Source organism: Lissotriton helveticus, chromosome 2_1 (genome assembly GCF_964261635.1).
Source record: "Lissotriton helveticus chromosome 2_1, aLisHel1.1, whole genome shotgun sequence".
NCBI lineage: Eukaryota > Metazoa > Chordata > Amphibia > Caudata > Salamandridae > Lissotriton > Lissotriton helveticus.
Window position 1 is genome coordinate 388,847,169 of NC_136059.1, and position 23,261 is coordinate 388,870,429.

Genomic DNA, 23,261 nt, shown 5'->3' on the forward strand with positions numbered 1-23,261 from the left:
TGAGTGAATTTCAAAGGTTTTTTAAACACTAATTCCTAACTATATAACTCCTGAAACCTATGTTTTTTTCCAGTGAATTTCAAAGGTTTTTTTAAATGCTAATTCCTAACTATATAAGGTCTGAAACCTATGGTTTTTTCAGTGAATTTCAAAGGTTTTTTAAATGCTGATTCCTAACTATATAAGGCCTGAAACCTATGGTTTTTTCAGTGAATTTCAAAGGTTTTTAAATGCTAATTCCTAACTATATAAGGCCTGAAACCTATGGTTTTTTCAGTGAATTTCAAAGGTTTTTTTAAATGCTAATTCCTAACTATATAAGGCCTGAAACCTATGGTTTTTTTCAGTGTTTTTAAAAAAAAAAATTGATTGGTTAACTGGCTTATTAAGTATATCTTAGTGAATACATATATCAGCGAGTAATGTTTAAATATTTAAATATATGCATGAGTGATGTAATATGTGACGTCATCAGCAGTGCATTGCAGACGTGCAAGTTATAGTGGGTCCAACTAACTATAACGTGGGAATTTCAATGGTTTTATGCGAGTAAAATTTACAGCTAACTATAACTGGTGTGAAACCTATGTTTTTTTTCAGTGAATTTCAAAGGTTTTTTAAATGCTAATTCCTAACTATAACTGGTGTGTACCCTATGGTTTTTTCAGTGAATATATATATATATAAAATTTCTATGGCAAAATTAAACCCCTCATTTTGTTCCTTTTCAAATTAAATGTATTAAGTGTTACCACTTTATTCCAATCAAGATGACTTCAGGTGTGCCATACTTTTGTCATAAGTAAGACTGTTAGCGCACTAGTTGTTCTTTAGAACACTCTGGGACCATATGTACTCATACACCTATACATCCTGTTACACACTAATACTCATCCATATAGTTACTCACACACAAATTCTCACATGCAAATAAACTATCAAAAAAACATTTACTGGATTATACTGCTATATACACACCACTACACATACTTCTACAGAAACGGAAACATATTTACTCTCTTAAACAATCAATTATAAAAACACATACTCACTAACCCACCCATACACACAATCTTCCACCCATACAGTCTTGCACACATGCTGTCTTCAAAATACATACAAATAGTGAGTCACTCATTCATGCATCTGTGCTCTAAGTAATATCCCCCACCAAACCATACAGACACTGATACTGATACTCAAAAAACAACTAATAACCCATATACACACTCATGTAGCTACTCACCAACCCATGCAGCCACTTATACACAAAGTGAGACACAGATACAGATATTTAAATATTTAAACATTACTCGCTAATATATGTATTCACTAAGATACATTTAATAAGTCAGTTAACCAATCAATTTTACACAAAAAAACCATCCATTTAGACATTTATTTACCCATTTATTCTTCCATCAACCTTTAGATATACATATATAAAAATATTTGTTTTTCAGAAAGATACACATTCACTGGATGATGTCATGAGTGATGTCACTGACCATGTCATAAGTGATGTAATATGTGACGTCATCAGCAGTGCATTGCACGCGCAAGTTATAGTGAGTGCAACTAACTATAACAAGGGAATTTCAATGGTTTTATGCGAGTAAAATTTCCACCTAACTATAACTGGTGTGAAACCTATGGTTTTTTCAGTGAATTCAATAGGTTTTTTAAATGCTAATTCCTAACTATAACTGGTGTGAAACCTATGGTTTTTTCAGTGAATATATATATATATATATATATATATATATATACACATATATATATTTATATATATATATATAAAATTTCTATGGCAAAATTAAACCCCTCATTTTATTCCTTTTCAAATTAAATGTATTGAGTGTTACCACTTTATTCCAATCAAGATGACTTCAGGTGTGCCATACTTTTGTCATAAGTAAGACTGTTAGCGTTCTAGTTGTTCTTTAGAACACTCTGGGACATTCTGTCATTGGGCTATAGTTGGGCTACATCTGGCTGATATTTGGGCTACATTTGGGCTCTTTTGTCTCTGGTGGCCATCTTGGGAGACTGCATATCAGAATTTGTTTAATGAAATATAAGAGGATTTGAGAAGTCACTCAAAATGTGCCCTAATTTTTCTTTCTTCAGCACTAATCATAATTTCTATGGCAAAATGAACCCCCTCATTTTGTTCCTTTGCAAATTAAATGTTTTAAGTGTTAACACGTTATTCCAATCAAGATGACTTCAGGTGTGCCATAGTTTTGTCATAAGTAAGACTGTTAGCGCTCTAGTTGTTCTTTAGAACACTCTGGGACATTCTGTCATTGGGCTATAGTTGGGCTACATCTGGCTGATATTTGGGCTACATTTGTTTTTTTTGTCTCTGGTGGCCATCTTTGGGCTACATTGGGCTACATTGGGCAACATTTGTGCTCTAACATATATATAGCCAAATGTAGCCCAATATATATTTTTTCAAAGTTAATTTTCGTAGAAACCACTGGAGCATATATCTTGAGACATAGCAAAGGCACATCGGGGTACCAGTCCCTACAATTTTGCCAAGTTTGGTGGAAATCCATTCAGCCGTTCGGGCTAAAAGTGAGTCCAACCGCCCTATGGAAATTAACATGGGGAAAACACGTTTTGGGACCCCCCTTTTATCTCGGCCCCGCTTGACTGATCCCCCCGAAACTTTCAGGGAAGGAGCGGAGCGCAGCGAGGCAAAGTTAAGGAAAATTACAGGCAGATCCCTCATTCGGCGCCAAAGTTATTCCCAATAGAATGTTGCGGATTTCCTATGGAAAACGATCCTAACTATAACTACCTACTGGCGACCGCCAGTAGATAATATATATACATATACACACACACACACACATATATACACACACACAAAACACACATACGTAGGTTACCTTTTTATTGCAAAAACAAACTAGAAATAATAAGAAATAAAACGTATGTTACCTTTTCTGTAATAATGCGATCCACACATTGCTTTCCTGTCAGAGGAAGGTTACACTTCTCCATAATTTTGTGTCCACCACCCTAATTTGAAACAAATTCAAAAGTAAATCCTTTGAAGAAAAGAATTGACGTTTTTAACTCCATATATATGCATTCTACATCTCATTTCTTAAGATGTCAAATTACAGAAAAGTAAGCTAGCAAGACCCATCGTAAATGCTTCGAACACAATATATTTTACTTACGTAAGTTTCATATGCTGAACAAAATAAAATGAATGATTACCTGCCATTTAACTTTTCACCTATAAAAATGTTTACAAACAAAATCTAATACAGTTTACAAGTTTAACTGCAGACAAGCGGAATACTTATCACAACTTAAACGTGGCATAAGGCTCGAGTCCATGAAGCTTTTATTTGCTGAGAAATATGACCTTACCATTCATTGAGCCAAGACAACAGCTAGTGGGAAGCATACACAATATGGCTACAACATCTGGCTGGCTCTTACACAGATAATTAAGCACGGGGAAATGACAAACCAATAAACACGTTTTACTTAAGCCAATTGCTCTCCCTGTTATATTAGAAACACCTAACAACGCAATGCACGGGATGGCTTTCACCCTTAATCTTTGCAAATAAATTAGACACGTCCATTTAATTCAGTCCGCAACTGAAAAACTGACATCAACGTACAAGGTAAATCCTTTGGTGGAACTGCAGATTGCCGAAGGTCAACATAAATCAAAGGGACGAAGTGGAAGGAGAGCATCTGCATGCCAGGACCAGGAGCTTGATGCTTGGCAGAGGCTGCAAATTCTAACCATCAGCAGGGTTATGACAAAGGAACCTTACAAAAGTGCACTCGCTACCTTACACCAATTAGATTATTTTGACTATTTAAAATGTCCATATTTTGTGTGGTATTCCCCCAGATTTTTTTATGTTTTTTTGCTGAACATGATTTGGTGGTCATATGACGGCACACTGTACCCCTGCTAACCAGTGGTAAAGTACTTGTGTTCTCTCTTTCAAGCATGCTGAAATTGGCGTACAGCTGATTGTCGCTTTTAATTTACTTGCACAACTCCTACATGGTACTATATGTACCAGGGCATGAAAATTAAAACCTACCAGTGGGCTGCAGCACTTATTGTGCTACCCACTACAGTAGCAATTTACAAACCTATCCCCAGGCCTACCACTACAGCCTGGGTGAGCAGCTTTAAACTGCGATTACGACTGTCAGAATAACCCTTTTGACAGGCCTGTCCTTCCCTTTTAATATTCATACATCACCCCAAAAGTAGTTTAGTGTAGTTCCTATATTCCCAATAGGCTCTGCGCATTGTAATAATATATCCTATAGCAATGACGTAGGACTTAGGTCAGTAGGTCTCTATCGAATATACTAAACTTAACTGAGTGCCAGCTAGCTCAGAGGTCACTAGAAACTTTCTCGAATTCACAAGACGGGATTAGTTTGTGACAACCGCATAAACATGACAACTTTGTTTCCCTAGGACTGGAATAACTATCTTCAGAGTCGTGGAAACAATAGATAAGTATTTCACTCAGTCAATCATGCATGCTTCGTTTCTACAGAGTTTGCAGAGAAATAGTGAGACGGGTGTTTTCAATAAAAGGTTTAGTGAACAGTCTTCTTTCTCATGCAAGAGAGGTGAACTGCTACAATCGTTAGAATGCAAAATATAATGCGTACAGTCTGAATAGTATTATAAAATAATACTGTAACAGCATTGTATGGTTTCTAAGCCATATAAAAATACATACATAAATAACACAGGCTAAAATACTCAACTGGTGCTTCTAAAATACACCTACCTCAATGTACCCAACCTAGGAATAGTTGAGGGAAGAAGTAGGTATGGTCTTTAGCATAGGTTTAGTTTTTGCCAAGAATCTACCAAAGGTTTCTCTAGGTTCTAATCAGCTCTTAGAATGAAGGAGGTCTGGTACTTCTGTCTCGGGACTCGATTTCCCAACACCCCACGAGGGGAGTCAAAACACTAGCTGGATTTCTCAGCAGAGGAGGGCACCTTCCTGATCAGTGCGTCAGCAGGAGAGTCGGCTTCCTTTGGCACTTGCTGTAGCGAGCTGCGTCGGGCAAGTAGGTCATCGAACTGCTACGAACCACCGTGCTTTGTCATAGCATGTGAAGGTATATTTATACCTTGAAGGTGTTTAGGAATGCCAGTATTAACGTAAAGTCGGGCATATGAACATCATGAATCACCCCTAAGGAATAGATGTTCATTGTAAAACTAACTGAGTTCTTGGAGAAATCAATATTCAAGCAAGGGGAAGTCCTTAACGGCTTAAGCTGGTTTTCCAAGAAATCGTTGTGACGTTTGGTGAACGTATGGAAGAAGCCATGCCTGCATTTGGATTGCATGGGCTATGCCTAAATAAGGGCTTGATTGCTATGCCTATATAAGGGCAATGTGGATTGTACCTATATAAGGGCATGAATCTGGAAAATCCATTCTGAATCTAAAACGCCATACAACAGTAGGTAGGGTTTTTAAAGTAGGACATATATATTTAATATTTTACATGTCCTGGCAGTGAAAACATGCCAAGAGTCTTTTCAGTGTGGCAAGGCTGGCCACCCATAAGCTAACACGGGTCTACACTACATCACTTAAGTGCTCTATAAGGTCTTGGAATAGCTAGAAAAATAACTCAACCATTCATTTTAATACTAATTTGGAACCACATTTAATGGTAAGGTTGGATTTTACATTACTATTATGAAAAGACTTTTTTTAAATTGTTTTGTTTCTGCCCAAAACATAAACCCCCACATGCATCAATGTTGGCCTTTGCGATTCCTTAATTGAGAGTATTAAGGAATCGCAATAAAAAAAAAAAAATCGCAAAAGCCATTTCTTTAGAGCAAATATACTTTTGTTGGTACTTTAGCAGTAAATCATGCCAATGTGTGATTCACATAAAGGTATAGCAAACACAACTTACTGTCATCGTGGTAACTACTTTAAAACAACTGTATTTTATTTCAGTGCACTCTACCACAAAAGCACAGCCCTGCACATAGAGCTATTTTGCTCTACCACTGGCTATCACACAATAAAGGCAGACTAGAAATCTAGAAAGGAGACGTTTCCCTGGTAACTAGAACAGTACCACTCCAGCCGGTAGCACAGGTTTACATTCACTGCATAAACAGGTTTATGCAGGCACTATTTCACTTGTTATCTTCATCTAACCCAAGGAACGCAGTTTATCTGAGGCTAATAGGAGCCTAAAGAACAATTACAGAATTTTGTGAGGGAGTTGTACCTCTCAGAAACGTTTTTTTTTTGTTCAAATAGATAATTGTATACAAAAGTGAGGTTCCTAACTAGAAAAAGCCCAATACGTGCTCTGGCATGGTTTACACCACGAACCTGATTGTATTTACTTATGAGTTGAGAGTGGGTGATATCTCGGCTTGGTGCACTGCCATGAATTTTTTCAAGTAATTGATAGTTTGGGTTTTACTTAACAAGGTGTTATTTAATCTTTTTTTCTATCATAGAGCGGTGCTTCCCCTTTTCCTGAGCCGTGGCCAGGTGGGGTGAGGTCCATACCTCTCACGAGTATGGTAAGATGGAATGAACAACAAATATTTCCTTTTCATTGGTATTTCACAGTATGGGCCCAATGCTAATACGTGTACACTTAATGTATAGTGGCATCTGTATACATTAGTGATACTGATTATTAGTCGTAATAACGACTATAATGTTATATGTTGATTTGTCCTATGGGATACCCTGGGGTCAATTTGTATACCTTTCCCTTTCCTTTTTTTCACAGAACTTGAAGAGAGGGAGCAGAACACCTAGGGATATCAGGTGACCTCTGTGTCTTAATTTTTGATGTTGAGCACTTATTTGTTTTCACAATCACCATTGCAGTAGCTATCAGCAGAATTGGTCCTGAAGAAAGCAACGACAAATCTGTCACTCGGTTGCTGAAACATGTCGACCACATAGAACATTCTGACAGTCTATATCTGTGTGACTGTCACTGACTACTTTTTAACCCTGGGAGGGTGGGGAACACCAGAATAAAGTTATGAGTAACCCCCCCCCCCTATCCAATTTAATGATCACTTATTTACCTAATTTCTCACCTTTTTGAGCACTGCAACATCAGTCCCCCAGTGTTGATACTAAAATCCTCAGAACTTGAGCAGCAAGACCACTGTTAGACCTTACTGACCGGCGGTGGAGTCCTTGTTATCGTGATAGTGGATTGGCTATCCCAGTGGCGGTCTTGATGGAATCCCAAATGATGAAGGGCGGTTCCGTGTGGTGACTGATGGGCATCCCTCTTTGACCATCTTGGGGGATGACCTTTCCAGACACACATAGTTTCAGGTTGTCTTAGAGGTTTCTTGTAGGCTTTATCATACGTAGAACTTTGGTGTAGACCCTCTAATATACATGTTGTTAGAAGTGTATAGGGAACCTGTTAGAGCGTGGTCTTAAAAATTCCCTTTGGTCCTTATTAACTGTTTGTTACTTGTTCTTGAGCAGTCGCTGTGACTGCGGACCTTTTTTCACAACAGTATTTTATTACTGCTGATTGATGCCACCGTCACACACGGTGTTCAGCGTCTCCTTAGCACTTTGTTTGCTTGAGACTTTTTTTTACGGCGCCATCGTGCTCGGGTTTACTCACCCTCACTCGTTTGTAGCATGGCCGAGAACCAAGGCCTTTCCTTTAATGAGGATGATGTACAGTCAGTCCTTGCCGAACACCCTGATCTCCTAGAGACTGCACCCACTCCAGTTACTAGCAATGAGGATGAGTGGGGCAAGGTACTGGTACTCAAGAAATCACACACGCGGACAACCTTACATGGTACTGTAATGGCACAATATTTACGCAACAACTGTGCACCCACTGGATTGATTGTTACAAATAATCCTAGACTCTTCCTGTCGGATAAGGAGTTCCTAAAGAGTTGGTCACTCATCGCATGGCGATGCACCAGGGACTGGCTTATTTTAATCATACAGAACTCGAAGAGAATTGCGGATGCAATACTTATCGAGATCCAGGTCCTTGAGTCCCACATTAAGACTACCATTTCTGGTAAAGCCTTCCAGAAGAATGTAGATGAAACGAATAAAAGCAGCAAGGAATTCAGGGATTTTACCTTGTCAGTCAAGATTGAAAAATTTAGAAAAGATCTTGACAAATTTAAATTCGACAAGGTATACCCCTATACAAGTGATACCTACATTCCACCAGATTTTTCTGGGAAAGGGCGGAAAACAGGGTCTAGTTATGGTACGTCAAGTTCGGATGAGAATTCGTCAGGAAGTGACACTAGCTCTACTAGCCAGGGCTCTCGAGGCAGGGTCGTGGTAAAAGGAACCCCCGAAACAACTGGAGAGGAAGCCAACAGAATCAAACACCTATGGGGTGGCAACCTAACCCGTGGCAGTTCGGCGGTCCGCCTTTTCCTCCGCAAATGGGACCACAACAGATGGGTCCTTTTCCACCCCAGTACCCGACCAATTTTGGAGGACAGCCTTTTTTTAGGCGGAGGCCGAGGACGCTCTCGTGGCAGGAGAAGAGGCCAACAACAACCACAACAGCAACAACCACAGGTGCATTACAGTCCACCAACGACATCTGTGAGGAGCCTGAGAAGTACCACTACGAAGAACAAGGAGCAGGCGGCAACCAGCCTGGAACCGGGCTTGTGATCAATTTGAGCCAACATGTACTGACACCTATTGAAGAAAAGGCTCTCAATAGAAGTTTGGGGTTTGTACCTACTCATAGGAATGATCACTTCGAAACACGACTCGAGGTGTCGAAATTCCTACGGAAGATCCGATTACACTTCTTCTTTGCAAATAAACAAGAGATTGGAATGCAAGATGTGAATACTGGGTTAAAGAAAAAAATCCACTTTTTACCCACCATCACACTCTATGCCCCCTAAGGTCTTGGCCTTTGAACAGGCTATCGAGAAGGGTATTGAGAACCTTTTCACACAACAAGAAAAGGAGTATTACAACAACTTTCCTAAAGATGAACAATTAGCTCTCAGAACATTATCTATGAATACCCAATTGACCATCAAGCCAGCGGACAAAGGGGGTGCTATTGTCCTTTTGGACACTAGCACCTACCGAGCTGAGTGTTTACGCCAATTAGGCGATGTAAGATCCTATCGCCGTTTGGATATTGATCCTACATCAGAACTGAAAGCCACAATTCAGACTATAACGGAAGAAGCGGTGTCCGAAGGGTGGATAACGTCACAGGAAGCTGCTTTTCTTTGTACCACGCATCCAGTTATTTTTATGCCCTTCCCAAGGTGCATAAGAAGCAAAGACCACCTCCGGGTCGCCCTATTATCTCGGGCATTGGTTCTGTTCTTGAACCTTTGTCAACATTTGTTGACCACTTTCTGCGCCCTATGGTCCGAGAAATGCCGACCTATTTGAAGGATACCACCGACGTTTTACGTCTGTTACCAGAAATTGAATTTGATATGAATACTGATCTCCTTGTATCTTTTGACGTTGAGGCACTTTACACGTCCATACCTCAGGATGAGACACTTGAAGTGATTCAGTTTCTACTTCAGTCTAAAGATCTAGACAGTATTACTCCTGTAAGCTTTATCATGGCCTGTGCCACCTTGGCTATGAAAAGAATTTTTTTTCAATTTGAGGACTCAATGTACCTTCAGGTATCAGGTACCAGTATGGGGAGCGTTTACGCTCCTAGCTTGGCAAACCTATATGTTCATTCTTTTGAACAGGAGCACGTACTGGTAACCACAAACCCTTTTGTAGAGTGTATTAGAACTTGGAGAAGGTACATTGATGATGTCCTAGTGGTATGGCGGGGGACTGAGGAAAGGTGCATTGAATTTCTATCCTGGTTGAATAGTCGTAATGACTTCCTTCGCTTTACAATTGAAGTTGGAAGGGATAGACTAGCATTCCTTGATTTATTGATCATCGCCACTCCAGAGGGGTTACAGTCTGAACTTTATAGGAAACCTTTGGCAAAAAATTCCCTGTTATGTTTCGACAGTCATCACCCGAAATCCTTACGGGACAACCTACCATATGGGCAGTTTTTAAGGGTTCAGAGGAATTGTTCTAATGCAGAGGCTTTCAAAACACACTCTCTGGCTCTCAAGGAGCAAGTAATCTCTAGAAAGTATCCTCCTAAATGAGTACAACGGTCTCTAAAACGTGCTCGCAACAACAACCGTCTGGCCCTTTTGGAACCTTCCGTACAGAAACCTCCACTGGAAAGAATCCCTTTTGTGACCACTTTCGGGACTCTGTCCAATAACATACAGAAAGTGGTGAAGAGGCATTGGTCTATTCTCAACTCTGACGATGTCTCAATTCAAAATCCTTTGTTCTCATTTAAAAGAGGGCCTAGCCTCAGGGACCGTTTGGTCCATACACGACCACGTGAAGACAGACCTAGGGCTCTAGGTTCGTTGTGGGATCTCCCTCCCGTTACGGGTCATCATCCCTATGGGATGTGTCAATCTTGCCCACAAACGAGAAAGACAACTGAAATCGACATTGGTACTTCCAGACAGTGGATTCAGTCCAAATTCACGAATTGTAATAGTGAAAATCTCGTTTATCTCATCACCTGTCCTTGCGGGTTGAAATATGTAGGGATGACGACCCGCAAAATCAGAGTTAGAATCTCTGAACATACAAGCACTATTAGGTGTAAGAGGCAAGCGACTAAACTCACTAATCATTTTCTAGAAGCACGCCATCCGTCGACTGCGTTTCAGTGGACTGTGATTGAACAGCCTCACATCCCGGCGCATGTCACGGATGTATCTAAATACCTTCTGCTAAAAGAACAAAAATGGGTGTTTAAGATGGGCACCAACCGGGTGGGTTTGAATGATGACATACCCTGGTCGACCCTTTGATTGCACTTAGCAGCTACTTGAGAGTAATAATTTAACTACAATATGAGGTAGGGGGTTCTGAACTCCACTGGTTCCCCCTTGTTGGGACGTGTCAATCTTTGTATAAACCCCTCTGTCGTTTTTTCTCTCAGATAACAACTACCCTTTTTTTGGCATCTCAAAAGGGAAGTGTTTTGACCGTGGAAATCATTAGAAATATCATGGTGAAGTACTAATTTGTTTCCCTTTTGCTCACCAAATGGTCATCACATTACTTACAGACATTGTGTAGCTGGATTACCAGTTCTGATTGCACTTTGCGAATAGCTGATACATTTGTCACACCCTGTCCCTCATCGTTTTTCATTCTACATGTCCGCATGTATTTATTCGGACTGTGTCTCAATAAAGTTGTTTACACGTTTTTTTGATACAAGCAAACTGATGAGGGAGGAGGTCTCTTAATAAACACCAGCGAAGTTGCTTTGTTATTGTGCCACACGGCACTCTGATTGGTCAGTACTTTGCCGTTTTTTAGCCTATCAGCAGTGAGTTGTTATTTCAGTGCGTCACGTGATCTTTTGTGAACCAATCGCGCAGTACCATTTAAACTGTTTCCCGTCGTTCCCGCGGTACCTCCCCGATCGGCTTGGACGCCGACGCGAAGTACCGACGGAAAGGTAGGGAACGATTGTGCGCGTTCTCACTAATGCATTTGCATTTTTATTTGGTGCACCCAATTCAGCATGTCGGGCTGTATAGGAGTTCTTGGCTTAGTGCTCCTACCTTGATAAAGATCTATGCGGCATGATAGGTTTTTTTTCACTTTAAATACTGCGGCCATAGAAAAACGAGTAGCTTTTCTGTGTGAGACATACGCGGCACGATAAATCTTTTCTCTATCATAACTACTGACGGTTATGCCACTTATCAACGAGTAGTTTTTTGGCGCATAATCTTTGTAAAAATGGGAGTCTGGCTGACACAGTGTGAAGCTGTTTGTGTACGTGACCACCAACATACGATTCCCACCACGAACCTGATTGTATTGTCTTATGAGTTGAGAGTGGGTGATATCTCGGCTTGGTGAGCTGCCATGAATTTTTTCAAGTAATTGATAGTTTGGGTTTTACTTAACAAGGTGTTATTTAATCTTTTTTTCTATCATAGTGCGGTGCTTCCCCTTTTCCTGAGCCGTGGCCAGGTGGGGTGAGGTCCATACCTCTCACGAGTACGGTAAGATGGAATGAACAAATATTTCCTTTTCATTGATATTTCACAGTGGCCCAATGCTAATACGTGTACACTTAATGTATAGTGGCATCTGTATACATTAGTGATACTGATTATTAGTCGTAATAACGACTATAATGTTATACGTTGATTTGTCCTATGGGATACCCTGGGGTCAATTTGTATACCTTTCCCTTTCTTTTTTTTCACAGAACTTGAAGAGAGGGAGCAGAACACCTAGGGATATCAGGTGACCTCTGTGTCTTAATTTTTGATGTTGAGCACTTATTTGTTTTCACAATCACCATTGCAGTAGCTATCAGCAGAATTGGTCCTGAAGAAAGCAACGACAAATCTGTCACTAGGTTGCTGAAACATGTCGACCACATAGAACATTCTGACAGTCTATATCTGTGTGACTGTCACTGACTACTTTTTAACCCTGGGAGGGTGGGGAACACCAGAATAAAGTTATGAGTAACCCCCCTATCCAATTTTATGATCACTTATTTACCTAATTTCTCACCTTTTTGAGCACTGCAACATCAGTCCCCCAGTGTTGATACTAAAATCCTCAGAACTTGAGCAGCAAGACCACTGTTAGACCTTACTGACCGGCGGTGGAGTCCTTGTTATCATCTGGACCCCCGACCGTGATAGTGGATTGGCTATCCCAGTGGCGGTCTTGATGGAATCCCAAATGATGAAGGGCGGTTCCGTGTGGTGACTGATGGGCATCCCTCTTTGACCATCTTGGGGGATGACCTTTCCAGACACACATAGTTTCAGGTTGTCTTAGGGGTTTCTTGTAGGCTTTATCATACGTAGAACTTTGGCGTAGACCCTCTAATATACATGTTGTTAGAAGTGTATAGGGAACATATTAGAGCGTGGTCTTAAAAATTCCCTTTGGTCCTTATTAACTGTTTGTTACTTACCTGTATCCAACCAAACCTCTACCTTTGAAAATGTTTATTACTAAAAGTAATATTGAACTAAAACCTGCTCTAGGCCTATTAACACTATTGCTTTTTACTAAAGACAAGTGATGCCAACGGTATTTTACTTAAAGAAAAATAATTAGCAGGGACAGATACTAGAAATTATCTGTCTCGAAACATTATGAATTGTACAGAGTCAATCTATCATAATATTATAACGTTCATCTAGTGGCTATTAACACCAACTGAAAAAAAGATACACAAAGAATAGTTATGATTTGTAACTTTCTTTTTTAAAAAACCTTTTTCATTTTTTTATCATATGTACAAATCAACTAGTCACACAATATTTCATGCTGGGGGTCGCGTAACTAGTTATTAGATAACGAACGAGACTCCTCCATGCTAACTAGTTACGCGACCCCCAGCATGAAATATTGTGTAGATCTCTGAAACGGTGTGAGATTAATAACCTTAACTACCAGAATCTACTGTTATATAACATTTGGGGATTATCTTTTAAAGGGGTGAGATGGTGGTGGGTACATTGTGTACAGCTTGTGCAGTGGCTGCCAGTTTCTTCGACTGATTCACTGCATGCAGTTTACCTGTTATCTTGAGTAACAGTAAGTGTAGTCTGTTCAGATTTTGCAATGTTTCCGTTTGCTGTTTGATTATTTTATGACTGCTTGTAAATCAATACCGTTAGAGCTGTTGCGAAATTCATTTGGAAACTGAAAACTTCATCTAATTGGAGAGAACTGGAGGCTGTTCGTCTAGCCCTAAAGTCATTTTCTCAGCTCTTGAAGGGAACAGTGGTTCTAGGTAGGACAGACAATATGATAGCGAAGGCCTATGTCAACTGTCAGGGGGGAAACCAGTCTTGTTTCCTGTTGAGGATGGCGTACAAGTGTTCCATTGGGCCAAGCCCAGACTGATTTCCATCTCAGCAATTCATATACAAGGAACATCCAACACCTCGACAGACAATTTCAGCAGAGACATTCCATCTTTTGTGACTTTTTGTCTGTCAGAGGGTGTTTGTGGAGCGCACTCACAGATGGAGTCACCCAGTGATAGACCTTTTTGCTTCGTTTCTCAATGTAAAGGTGAATAAATTTTGTTCCAGGACTAACGAATAGCATGCATGGGCTGTGAAGGCTCTTTCATGCAGATGGCCTCAGGGATTTCAGTATGTGTTTCCTCTGTTTCACCGGATTCTCAGTTTCATACTCAGAGTGAGGAGAAAGAAGGCATCTGTGATAATGATAGCTCCAGAATGGGCTCACTCCTCTTCTAGTAACAATGAGGCAGTCAGCGGAATGCAGGCTACCACCGAATACCTCCCGCTTCTTTTAACAATCTTGCAAAGGCACGTTCTATCCAGCTGAATCTATCAGCCTGGAGGTTGAGATGTTAGATTTAGTGAATGGGGGTACCAGTTGGCCTTATTAATATTCTTCAGGTTTCTTGGAATTCTTCAACTATTAGGTCATGTTTGTGGTATTGGCATTATTTTAGCAAATTATATAATTGTAAGGAATTAGAGCCCACTACTTCAGGCTCTTTTTCAGTGATGTACTTTCTTCAATATGGAGCTTCCCTAGGGTTGAATGTGTTTACCTTGAAACTGCAGTAGGCGGCAATAAAAGCTTTCAGAAGTTCTTGGAAAACCGTCTGTTTAAGAGCTTAAGTAATGTTTTTCCTTCTCCAGACAAGCAGTTCCCTACCTGTGCATAATCTTTGATTTTGGAGGCTCTCATGAATCCTCCTTTTGAACCTTTAGAGTATAGATATCCATACCTGGACTCTTCAGCCTTGTTTTGGTGGCAATAACTTCAGCCAGGTATTTAGGGGAGCTAGGAGCTTTATCTTTCAAGCATCCTTTTTGCAGAGTGATTTTACAATCTCTTACTTCCATTCTTCCCAAAATTAGTAGCAGTTTTCATAGGGAGCAGGAGCTAATTGTCTCATCATTGTACGATGTTTCTACTACAGAGGAGAACAGACTTTACACAATCTTGATGTTCAGAGAGCACTTTTTATTTACTTGGACAGGGTAGCTCATTTTCAACTCTTAGTCGTTTTTTAAAATAAATTTTGGGACAGATGAAAAGGAGCTTAAATCTTCTACTTATTCTCGGAGTAGGTGAGTTAGGTCTTTCATTTACTTGCAAAAACAAAAGAGGAGTATCCCCTCGTGGGCAGAGAGATTATTCTCTGGACATAGGCTTAAGTGCTCTAGTCAGCACAATATGCCCCAACCTAATAGCGGATAATGCATATCCTTATAGAAGACCCCTCACTCACCAACCTAGTTGGTGACATGCTTCATCATCGGGGTCCCACCCCATAGGCCGAGTGCCTACAGGGTGTGCTGCGACACCGGACTACAGTGGAGCTGGTTAGTATTTTCTTTTATGTGTGCATAACGATCAAAAAAAGTGAGTTTAAAAAGGGCCAAAACTACTCACTGCAAGTATTTATTCTTGAGTGCTTGAACCCTTGTTAAAAATGTGTGGCACCTGTGCCTAATTAGGTAGGCTTTGGTGTCAAAAGTAGTGTTTAAAAATAGCAAAGTGTGCTATGTGAGATGTGATATTTACAACGCTATTAGTTAAAAGGTCTACATGTTTCAACCATTGTATATATTCATTGGTTTTCGTCAGGACCGTGTTATATTGAACTGGGTGGTCCGCACACGCTAAGGTGCGTCCTGCCCTAGTCCAAGTTAGAGTTCACAAATTGCGAACTCGTGCAAAATAGTGCGTTTTTCTTTTTAAGAAAAAAACGCTTCGTTGCGGCACTACCGCTTCATGGGCACCAGCGTTTCCAAGACGGCAAGAGTCCGTCTCTTGCAGCTTCTGATCATCAGGCAGAAACCCTACTTGGTTCCAGCTGGAGGTGCCCCGAGATTCCTCGGGGCACCTCCAGCCGGAACCAAGTAGGTTTGGTTCCGGCCTATGGGGTGGGACCCCGATGATGAAGCATGTCACCAACTAGGTTGGTGAGTGAGGGGTCTTCTATAAGGATATGCATTATCCGCTATTAGGTTGGGGCATATTGTGCTGACTAGAGCACTTAAGCCTATGTCCAGAGAATAATCTCTCTGCCCACGAGGGGATACTCCTCTTTTGTTTTTGCAATTAATCTCAGGGACCAGGAGTTCCCACCTCACATAAGTATTTGTAAATTTCCCTCACTCTCTCTTTTGTTACTTTCATTTACTTGGCCTACACATCTGTAAGACAGGATTGTCTTCTCGAGGTACAAGGAAGGTCTACTAGGATTATGCCTACCTCATGTACTGAGCTTTAAGGGGCCTCCATAGCTAAAATCTGTAAGGCAGCTACTCAGGCTCTGAGTTGTCTTTTGCTTCTCACTATAGATTTGTGCTAGAGGTAGAACTCAATGTTGTTTTGGGTTATATCGTTTTATCCACTATTATGCAAAGAAAGTATTCTCTTTTGTGTTTTTTTTAATCAATACAGTTTGGGTCTTTGCAGGAACATTTGGCTGTCCTGATATAGCTCTGTATATTTCCTTTTGTAATGGGGTAAGCGAGGGTAAAGACGATAAGCTATTGCTTCAATTATTTGCCAGTAATTGCATTTCTCTGACTCCTGTTCCATGCTTCCAATCATTACATCCCTTCCTTCCTAACTGCCCAAGCATTCCAGGCCAACTAACGTTGAGTAAGTCATGGTTTGTAACTAAACAGGAGGAGGGGTAGTTCTTTATATGTAGTATATGACGTGGTAATTGATGTCTAGAGAGGTGGGATGGGCTCATTTTGTAATGATAGGAAGCGAGGAAACAGGAGTCAGAATAATGCAATTACCGTTAGGTAATTAGAGCATTTTCTTTACCCTACACCCTCCCTTTCCTAGCTCAAACAGTTATTGTTATGCTAATGCTCTGTTATTCACGATCACGGAGTCTATGGTGTAACATTTTATACAGTAAAAAAAATCTATTGTAAAAACTAGAGCCCACGGCTTTTGAAATTTAATAAGGTACGTAATTGGGCCACATATGACTTTTTAAGTACCCAAAAATCCTCTTTTCGTCAGGAGGTATTCATGCACTAGGAGTTTAAAAAAGGCATTTTGAGTAATTGTTCTCAATACATGTACCCCAGAACGACAGATTGGAAAATAATTTACGCCTGCCACTTCCAGCCAAAAGCCTTAAAAAATATTCTCAGTCTGTACTGATGAAACAGTGGTGAGCAGTATTTTCATTTACTCCCGGTCAAGCTGTGAAATAGAAAATCTGTTGCATTTACTGAATATGGAGGCAAACTCACTCTTGCCTGCAAAAAAGAATATTCAGAAGTAGCCGACAGAGATTAGCCTCCAGGCCCAACTTTTCCCGAATGCTTTCAAATCCACCCTACCATTAAAGGATGTTGGTGGCCAGTCTGTTGCCTGCGACAAAGGCACATCCCAGTCTTACTGAATCGGTCTCCACTTTGGTGAATTTAACTCACCTTGTATATTTTGAGGCCATGTCACTCTCTTCACTGCCTGATGCATTGATTTTCCTTGTTATTGCACACAGTGTGACAGAGGGAGAGAACAAAGGCTTATTAAGTTATAGGGGTGATGGTGCAAAACCCTTGAATGAGAAACATCCTCTTACAGCTTAGAGTGCTTCGAGTCTCAAGATGGCCGCCTGGACGGAGCCCTGAGCGGGACCTCCCGGCTTCGGTATCAACTCGGTCAATAATCCCACCCTGGCATGTTCCCATCGATGCCACCAACACCGACACCGTCCTGGGTCCTGAGACCCTGTTCACCTCTGCGGTGTCTTTAATGGCTCCCTGGTGTAACAGCTGACACCTCCACCGTCGGCCGAGCTCTGGACCCTCTCCTCGGTGGAGTCTCTTCCGGTTGCTCCCCGGGGCAACGACGGGGGCAGAGGCTGAACTACTCGGACCTTCCTGTGAGTGGACTGCATGGATCTCAGGGCCGGAGCTCCAACTCCATGGAGGCCCAGGGGAGGAGACAATCAAGCCAACGGCTCACACTAGTTGCGGCGGAGTTTCGTTCCAAAGTTTCCACTGTGTTGGAACCATAGCATCGGCTCCAAAATGGCAGACGCTTGCGATCGCAACATCTGGAGGTTCAGCTGAGTTCTTCGCCGAGGGGCAGATTCCTGTGGAGGGAGACTGTTTGTGCCCTGCTGCTCAAGGTACCCTCAGGTCCTAGTTGTATCTGCGGTGCATTCGCTCTTCACGGCGATAGCTCCCGTGATACTGCCTGTACCAGCCTGACTTTGTAATGGCGGCAGCAGTGTCCCTCGATGCCCGTCCACACCCATCTCACCACAATTGTTTGCTCCCTAAGCGACTGCTCCCCTAAAGGATGGCCCCTCACTACTCTCAGTCCAATTTCTATTCCAGGTACCTATCTATTTCCTATCTTAATAGCCTAATATGATCTGTGGTGCGACCAATCCCTCAACGCTGTTTGACCCTAAAATGGCAACTGCGCTAGCAGCGCTCGCACATCAGCAGTTCTCTTTTTAATTGTGCACACATCTAGGTGACTTAACACTGCGCCTCACTCGTGCAAAATCCATAATTCATCGCTTGCCAGCTGCCCATTTGTTGTTTGGGATATATAATGATCGCAACTGACCTCATCATTATGGACTCTTCTCCCTGCAAATAAGATAGCGCTCGCATAGTGGAAGCCTGATATTCCACATCATTTGTGTTTTTACACACCGCAGCCATGCACTTCATACCATACAGTGCAGAAGCCTGCCTAATATCTCTCCACCGCTTTGATTGATCGCTCTGTAGTACACGAACTACTGAGGGAGGCATGGAACGCAAAGCTGCACGGTAACCCCACATTACCGAGATGACCTAATGGGGTGACTGAATTTGGCACTGGACTAACTTCTTGGGCCCCCATGTGGTACTTCCCTACCACTGCCAATCCGTCAGAACTGATCTGTTACCCAGCCCCCTGTTTCCAGACCCCAGACCCCTTCCCCATTCCTCTTTTTGGGGATTTGTTTCTTCTGTATCTGACTATGCAACTGTAATCTAATGTTAGCAAGAAAAAAATGTTTTTCTTGATATTCCGAACCGCTGAGACCTGAGCAACATGGCTGATGCCCGGGGGAGCTGCAAGACAGCTATAGAGGAGACCGGTCCGGGTTCACCCCATCGGCCGTCACCTACCCAGCTGGACATTGGGCACATTTCTACCCGTCTCCCCGCTGTATCTCCTTCCTCCCCCCCGACTAATTACCGTAACATTATTTTATATTTTCTTTTGTTGCCTATGTTTTACTATGCTCTGGTAACGGATGTAATTTGTAATGCAATGATTCTTATGTAAAGCGCTCCGATACCTACAGGTCTAGCCAGTGCTATATAAAACTCATCAAATAAAATAAATACAAATAAAATAAATGCACTACTATATAGTGACTATTTCTTGATTAAGGGTTACATTTTTATTTAGTAGCCAGAAAAACATATAGTCAAGTTAAGTGCCAAACTAGGTAAAAGGCTATAGAACTAAACTGAGTACAGGCAGATACCTGAACAAACGTGGAAATCCTGAATTCCACCTTCCAGAGAAAGTAAATAACTGCCTGCTCTAAAGAAGAGACCTCAGTGCAGGCTGACTGCCCACAAGAAAGTTGTGCACCATCACAATAGGCTGCTTCAGTTGATCGTACATGAAAATGGGATTGGAAGGGTGGCAACAAAGACCAGGGGCTAATGTGAACATAAATGTGCACTGTCCACAGGTCTGGAACGATTTTCTTTATAGCTAAAATAATTCTTCTAATTTGTACCCTGTGCAGCATGGACTGCACTGCCCACAAGATGTGCAAAGGAGAGGCACTATCAGTAGTCTCATAAGCCAATTAGCTGCAAGCACTGCATAACTGCAAACTGCTGCATCCTTTGTAAGTAAGTAAAAGTTTGTAGAGCGCGCAAATCTTAGGGGGGGTACAGACTAATCTGGTACAGATCACCTACTTTGACTGAGATCTAAAAAGCCACTTTTTGAGTTGTTTCCGGTTTCCTAAAACTCAACAAGTTTGACTCTAAACTCCGGGTCAGAAGGAGTGAGTTTCAGAGTTTAACTACAAGATGTTATAGGCTCCTTTCCTCCCCATTTAATGTCCCTTATCCTGAGAAGTTCTACCAGGTGGGCTGTTGTTGACCGTGGCATCCGTTGCAGGAATTAATAAGAGCTCTTTCCATGCAAAGCATTGTGAATAATACACAAAGATTTAAACCTAATCCTGTCCGCTACTGGCAACCAATGGAGGTCCCGAATAGGTTTAGTGACTGAGCATAATTATGGCACTTTCAGCAGGAGCCGAGCTGCCGCATTTTGTAAAGATTGTAGATTTTGTGTGGCAATTTTCGTAACGCCTAAGAACAAGGCGTTACAATAGTCTATCCTAGAGAGGATGAGCGCAACTACAACTTTTTTTGACGATCGTGTGAGATAAAAGGGAACACTTTTTTCAATAGTCTAATAATGAAACAGCATGGGGAGGTGGTGTGATTGCTCTGCTCAGTAAAATGAGGTGGTCATCAAAAATCACCAAGATTTCAGATTTTTGTGAAATGGGTAGGTATTTGGCCAAAGTCAGTTGGCCACCAGGTAGAATTCCAGAAGTTGGTGTTTAGAAACACTGGCGTGGTTAGAAACACTGCTTTGGTATTTCTACTTGTGAAATTACCGATACAGCTTGTCTGGTTATTTCCCGAGTTCAGAGCACAGCAGTATTCAGACTTTTCCTGTGAGGATTCCATGAGAAATGGGGAATCAGTGTGTGTATCAGGAATACCACACCCATCTCCTGCAGGAATTCCACCTCTTTGGCCCTTTTCATATACTGTAAAATACCCAGTCATATACCCAGTTTTCGACCGAATTGTGAATTACAGGTCGCTAGTGATGGGGTCCAGGATAAAGTTTGTTTAGAAACATCTGATTTATTCACAGCAGGCCAAACAAATAACTTACTGCCTGCTTCTTTTGGAGCCCACTCGGTTACTGTGAGCAGTCCAGTATGAAACGTGAAAAAGTCTTTTATTGTTCGATTATTTAAAATCATTACAATATACTAACAATGTAAAAGAATTATCTAAAAAACAAATAAGTTAAATTCCTGCTTGTTACTACGAACTAGTGGAGCATAAAACCTTAATAACAGTGTCACATTCTAGATATACAGTTTAAGAACAAAGTACATTGATTTTTAAATGGGATGTATGTCCGCGGCACCCATACTTCCGGACCGACTGTTTTCTTTGTGGGGCTCTATTTTCGCGGACAGTGCAGCTCGAATTAGTTCTAGGAATTTCCCCAGCCGTGCAACTGTTTGAGTTGAGATTGAAGAAAAACACAAGTCAGAGATTTCGCTGCATCGTGTGAGGCCCTGAGCTCTGTAGATTGGGGTGACCAAACGGTGCCACTCACTAGCTAACTTTGGACAACAACACAACAAATGGAGCCAGGATTCCTCATGGTAATTGCAAAGTCTGCATGCTGCTAATTTATCCGGGCGAGCCCAGCTTTGATTAAAATCCACGATGGGTAATGCGAGGAGCCTCATGCAAGTGATCTTTTTTCGGGATAGGACAGATAGTGCTTGCTCAAGAAAAGGCTGTGATTTTCCCACTTTATAGGAGGCATCCAATGTAGAAAGATTTGGATGGTGATGCAGACTTTCCAGGTCTGTTGCGTGTGATATGTACTTGACTTGTCTGTTCACCGCTCTTTTCCATGCCGCTATTGAAATATTAGCATTGTCCAGGTTTTGCACTTTATTTCTAGCAGTTTTGTGGCTACTGACAATTGCGCTTGCCATGGGGATCCGCTTTCTTCAAAGATTGTTTTGATTTGCGCTTTCAAGGCTGTTGCTGGAGCTCGCAGGGTACTAATGTAGTATTTTACGGTATATCAAAGGCACAATGGTGTTCAAGTAACTTCACTAAATAAATTAAAAACAGGGCATACTTGAGAAATTGATGCAACACCCCTCTAACACTCCTTATTTGGTGTTCAATTGTTGTATACTGATCTCGGAAATGTTTTTGTGAGACTTCTGTTGGGCTCTGTTTGTGTGATCCTAATGTATATTAGGTTCTTTAGAATACGTGGACGCTTGTGTCATTGTATAAAAACTTACCCTTAATCATCTTATTGTAGTTTAGAAGTAACTAGGTTTTTTAATGTGATTAGGGCACCTATTACCATGCACTGTGTTGGAATACAAAAAGATATAAATAAAAGGTAAAAAAACAAAATTACTTGTTTCAACATTGTGTTCTCCATCGGTCTCTAACCCATTGATTCTTCCTTCTCTACCATCAAATGATAAAGTTTTTCAAAAGCCAACATTTCTACCTTTAATGGGCTAACACATGGAAACAGCATTTGTGCACACCTATAAAAGGTTTTAGCTTATTACAGCCAGACCTACTGGCTTTGAAAATGTATATTATTTGAAAACAGAGTAGAAACAAAAAGGGGCATAAGACAGATGGGGAAAACAATGAGAAAATGTATACAGAGAATACAAGACGGGAAATAAACAAATAGAAAGAGAATAGGAAAGACAACGCATGAAGGTGAAAGGACAATGGGGAACCAGAGAGACAAAAATTCACACAAGTCCTGATAAAACAGTAAGTCTACGGCACAGAGAAAACAAGAAAGACTTTGATTTCTGTACACAATGCATGTATGGGAGAAATAATTTAATATGTGATCATTTAGTGTACTTTGAAGAGATGTAAAATAGTCTTTAAAGCACTGCAATGGAAGTACTCCATAGGAGTTGGAATGCTACATCAGCTAGCCAATAACAGGAAGGAAATGCTTTATGCTGATATTAAAGAATTCTAGCAGGTGAACAAGCAGCGGTGCGGTCATTCCATGCCTAGGGCCATAAGTATCATGTATTTTACCACGAATCAGGCCTTTTGCGACTGGTAAAATGCATTTTGCTATGTATGTATTCCAAATTTACGATTCGGTATCATGTTATCAAATCGCAATTTGGAATTGTAAATACATACCAATTCGGTATCAGTAAGGGGCATGTTTAGACAGTCTTCTGAATACTGCATTGCAGTAGTATGTAAGAATGTTTTGCAACTGAAATGCAGTTGCATTT

At 41.1% G+C, this 23,261-nt stretch overlaps 1 protein-coding gene across 1 annotated transcript in view; it reads right to left on the minus strand.

Annotated features, from left to right (window-relative positions):
* OXCT1 (3-oxoacid CoA-transferase 1) overlaps positions 1-23,261 on the minus strand; it is a 551,535-nt gene that overhangs the window by 93,060 nt on the left and 435,214 nt on the right. The window contains exon 15 of the mRNA XM_078675010.1: positions 2,956-3,036. Coding sequence (XP_078531136.1) covers positions 2,956-3,036 — 81 coding nt within the window. The remainder of the gene's footprint in view (positions 1-2,955; positions 3,037-23,261) is intronic.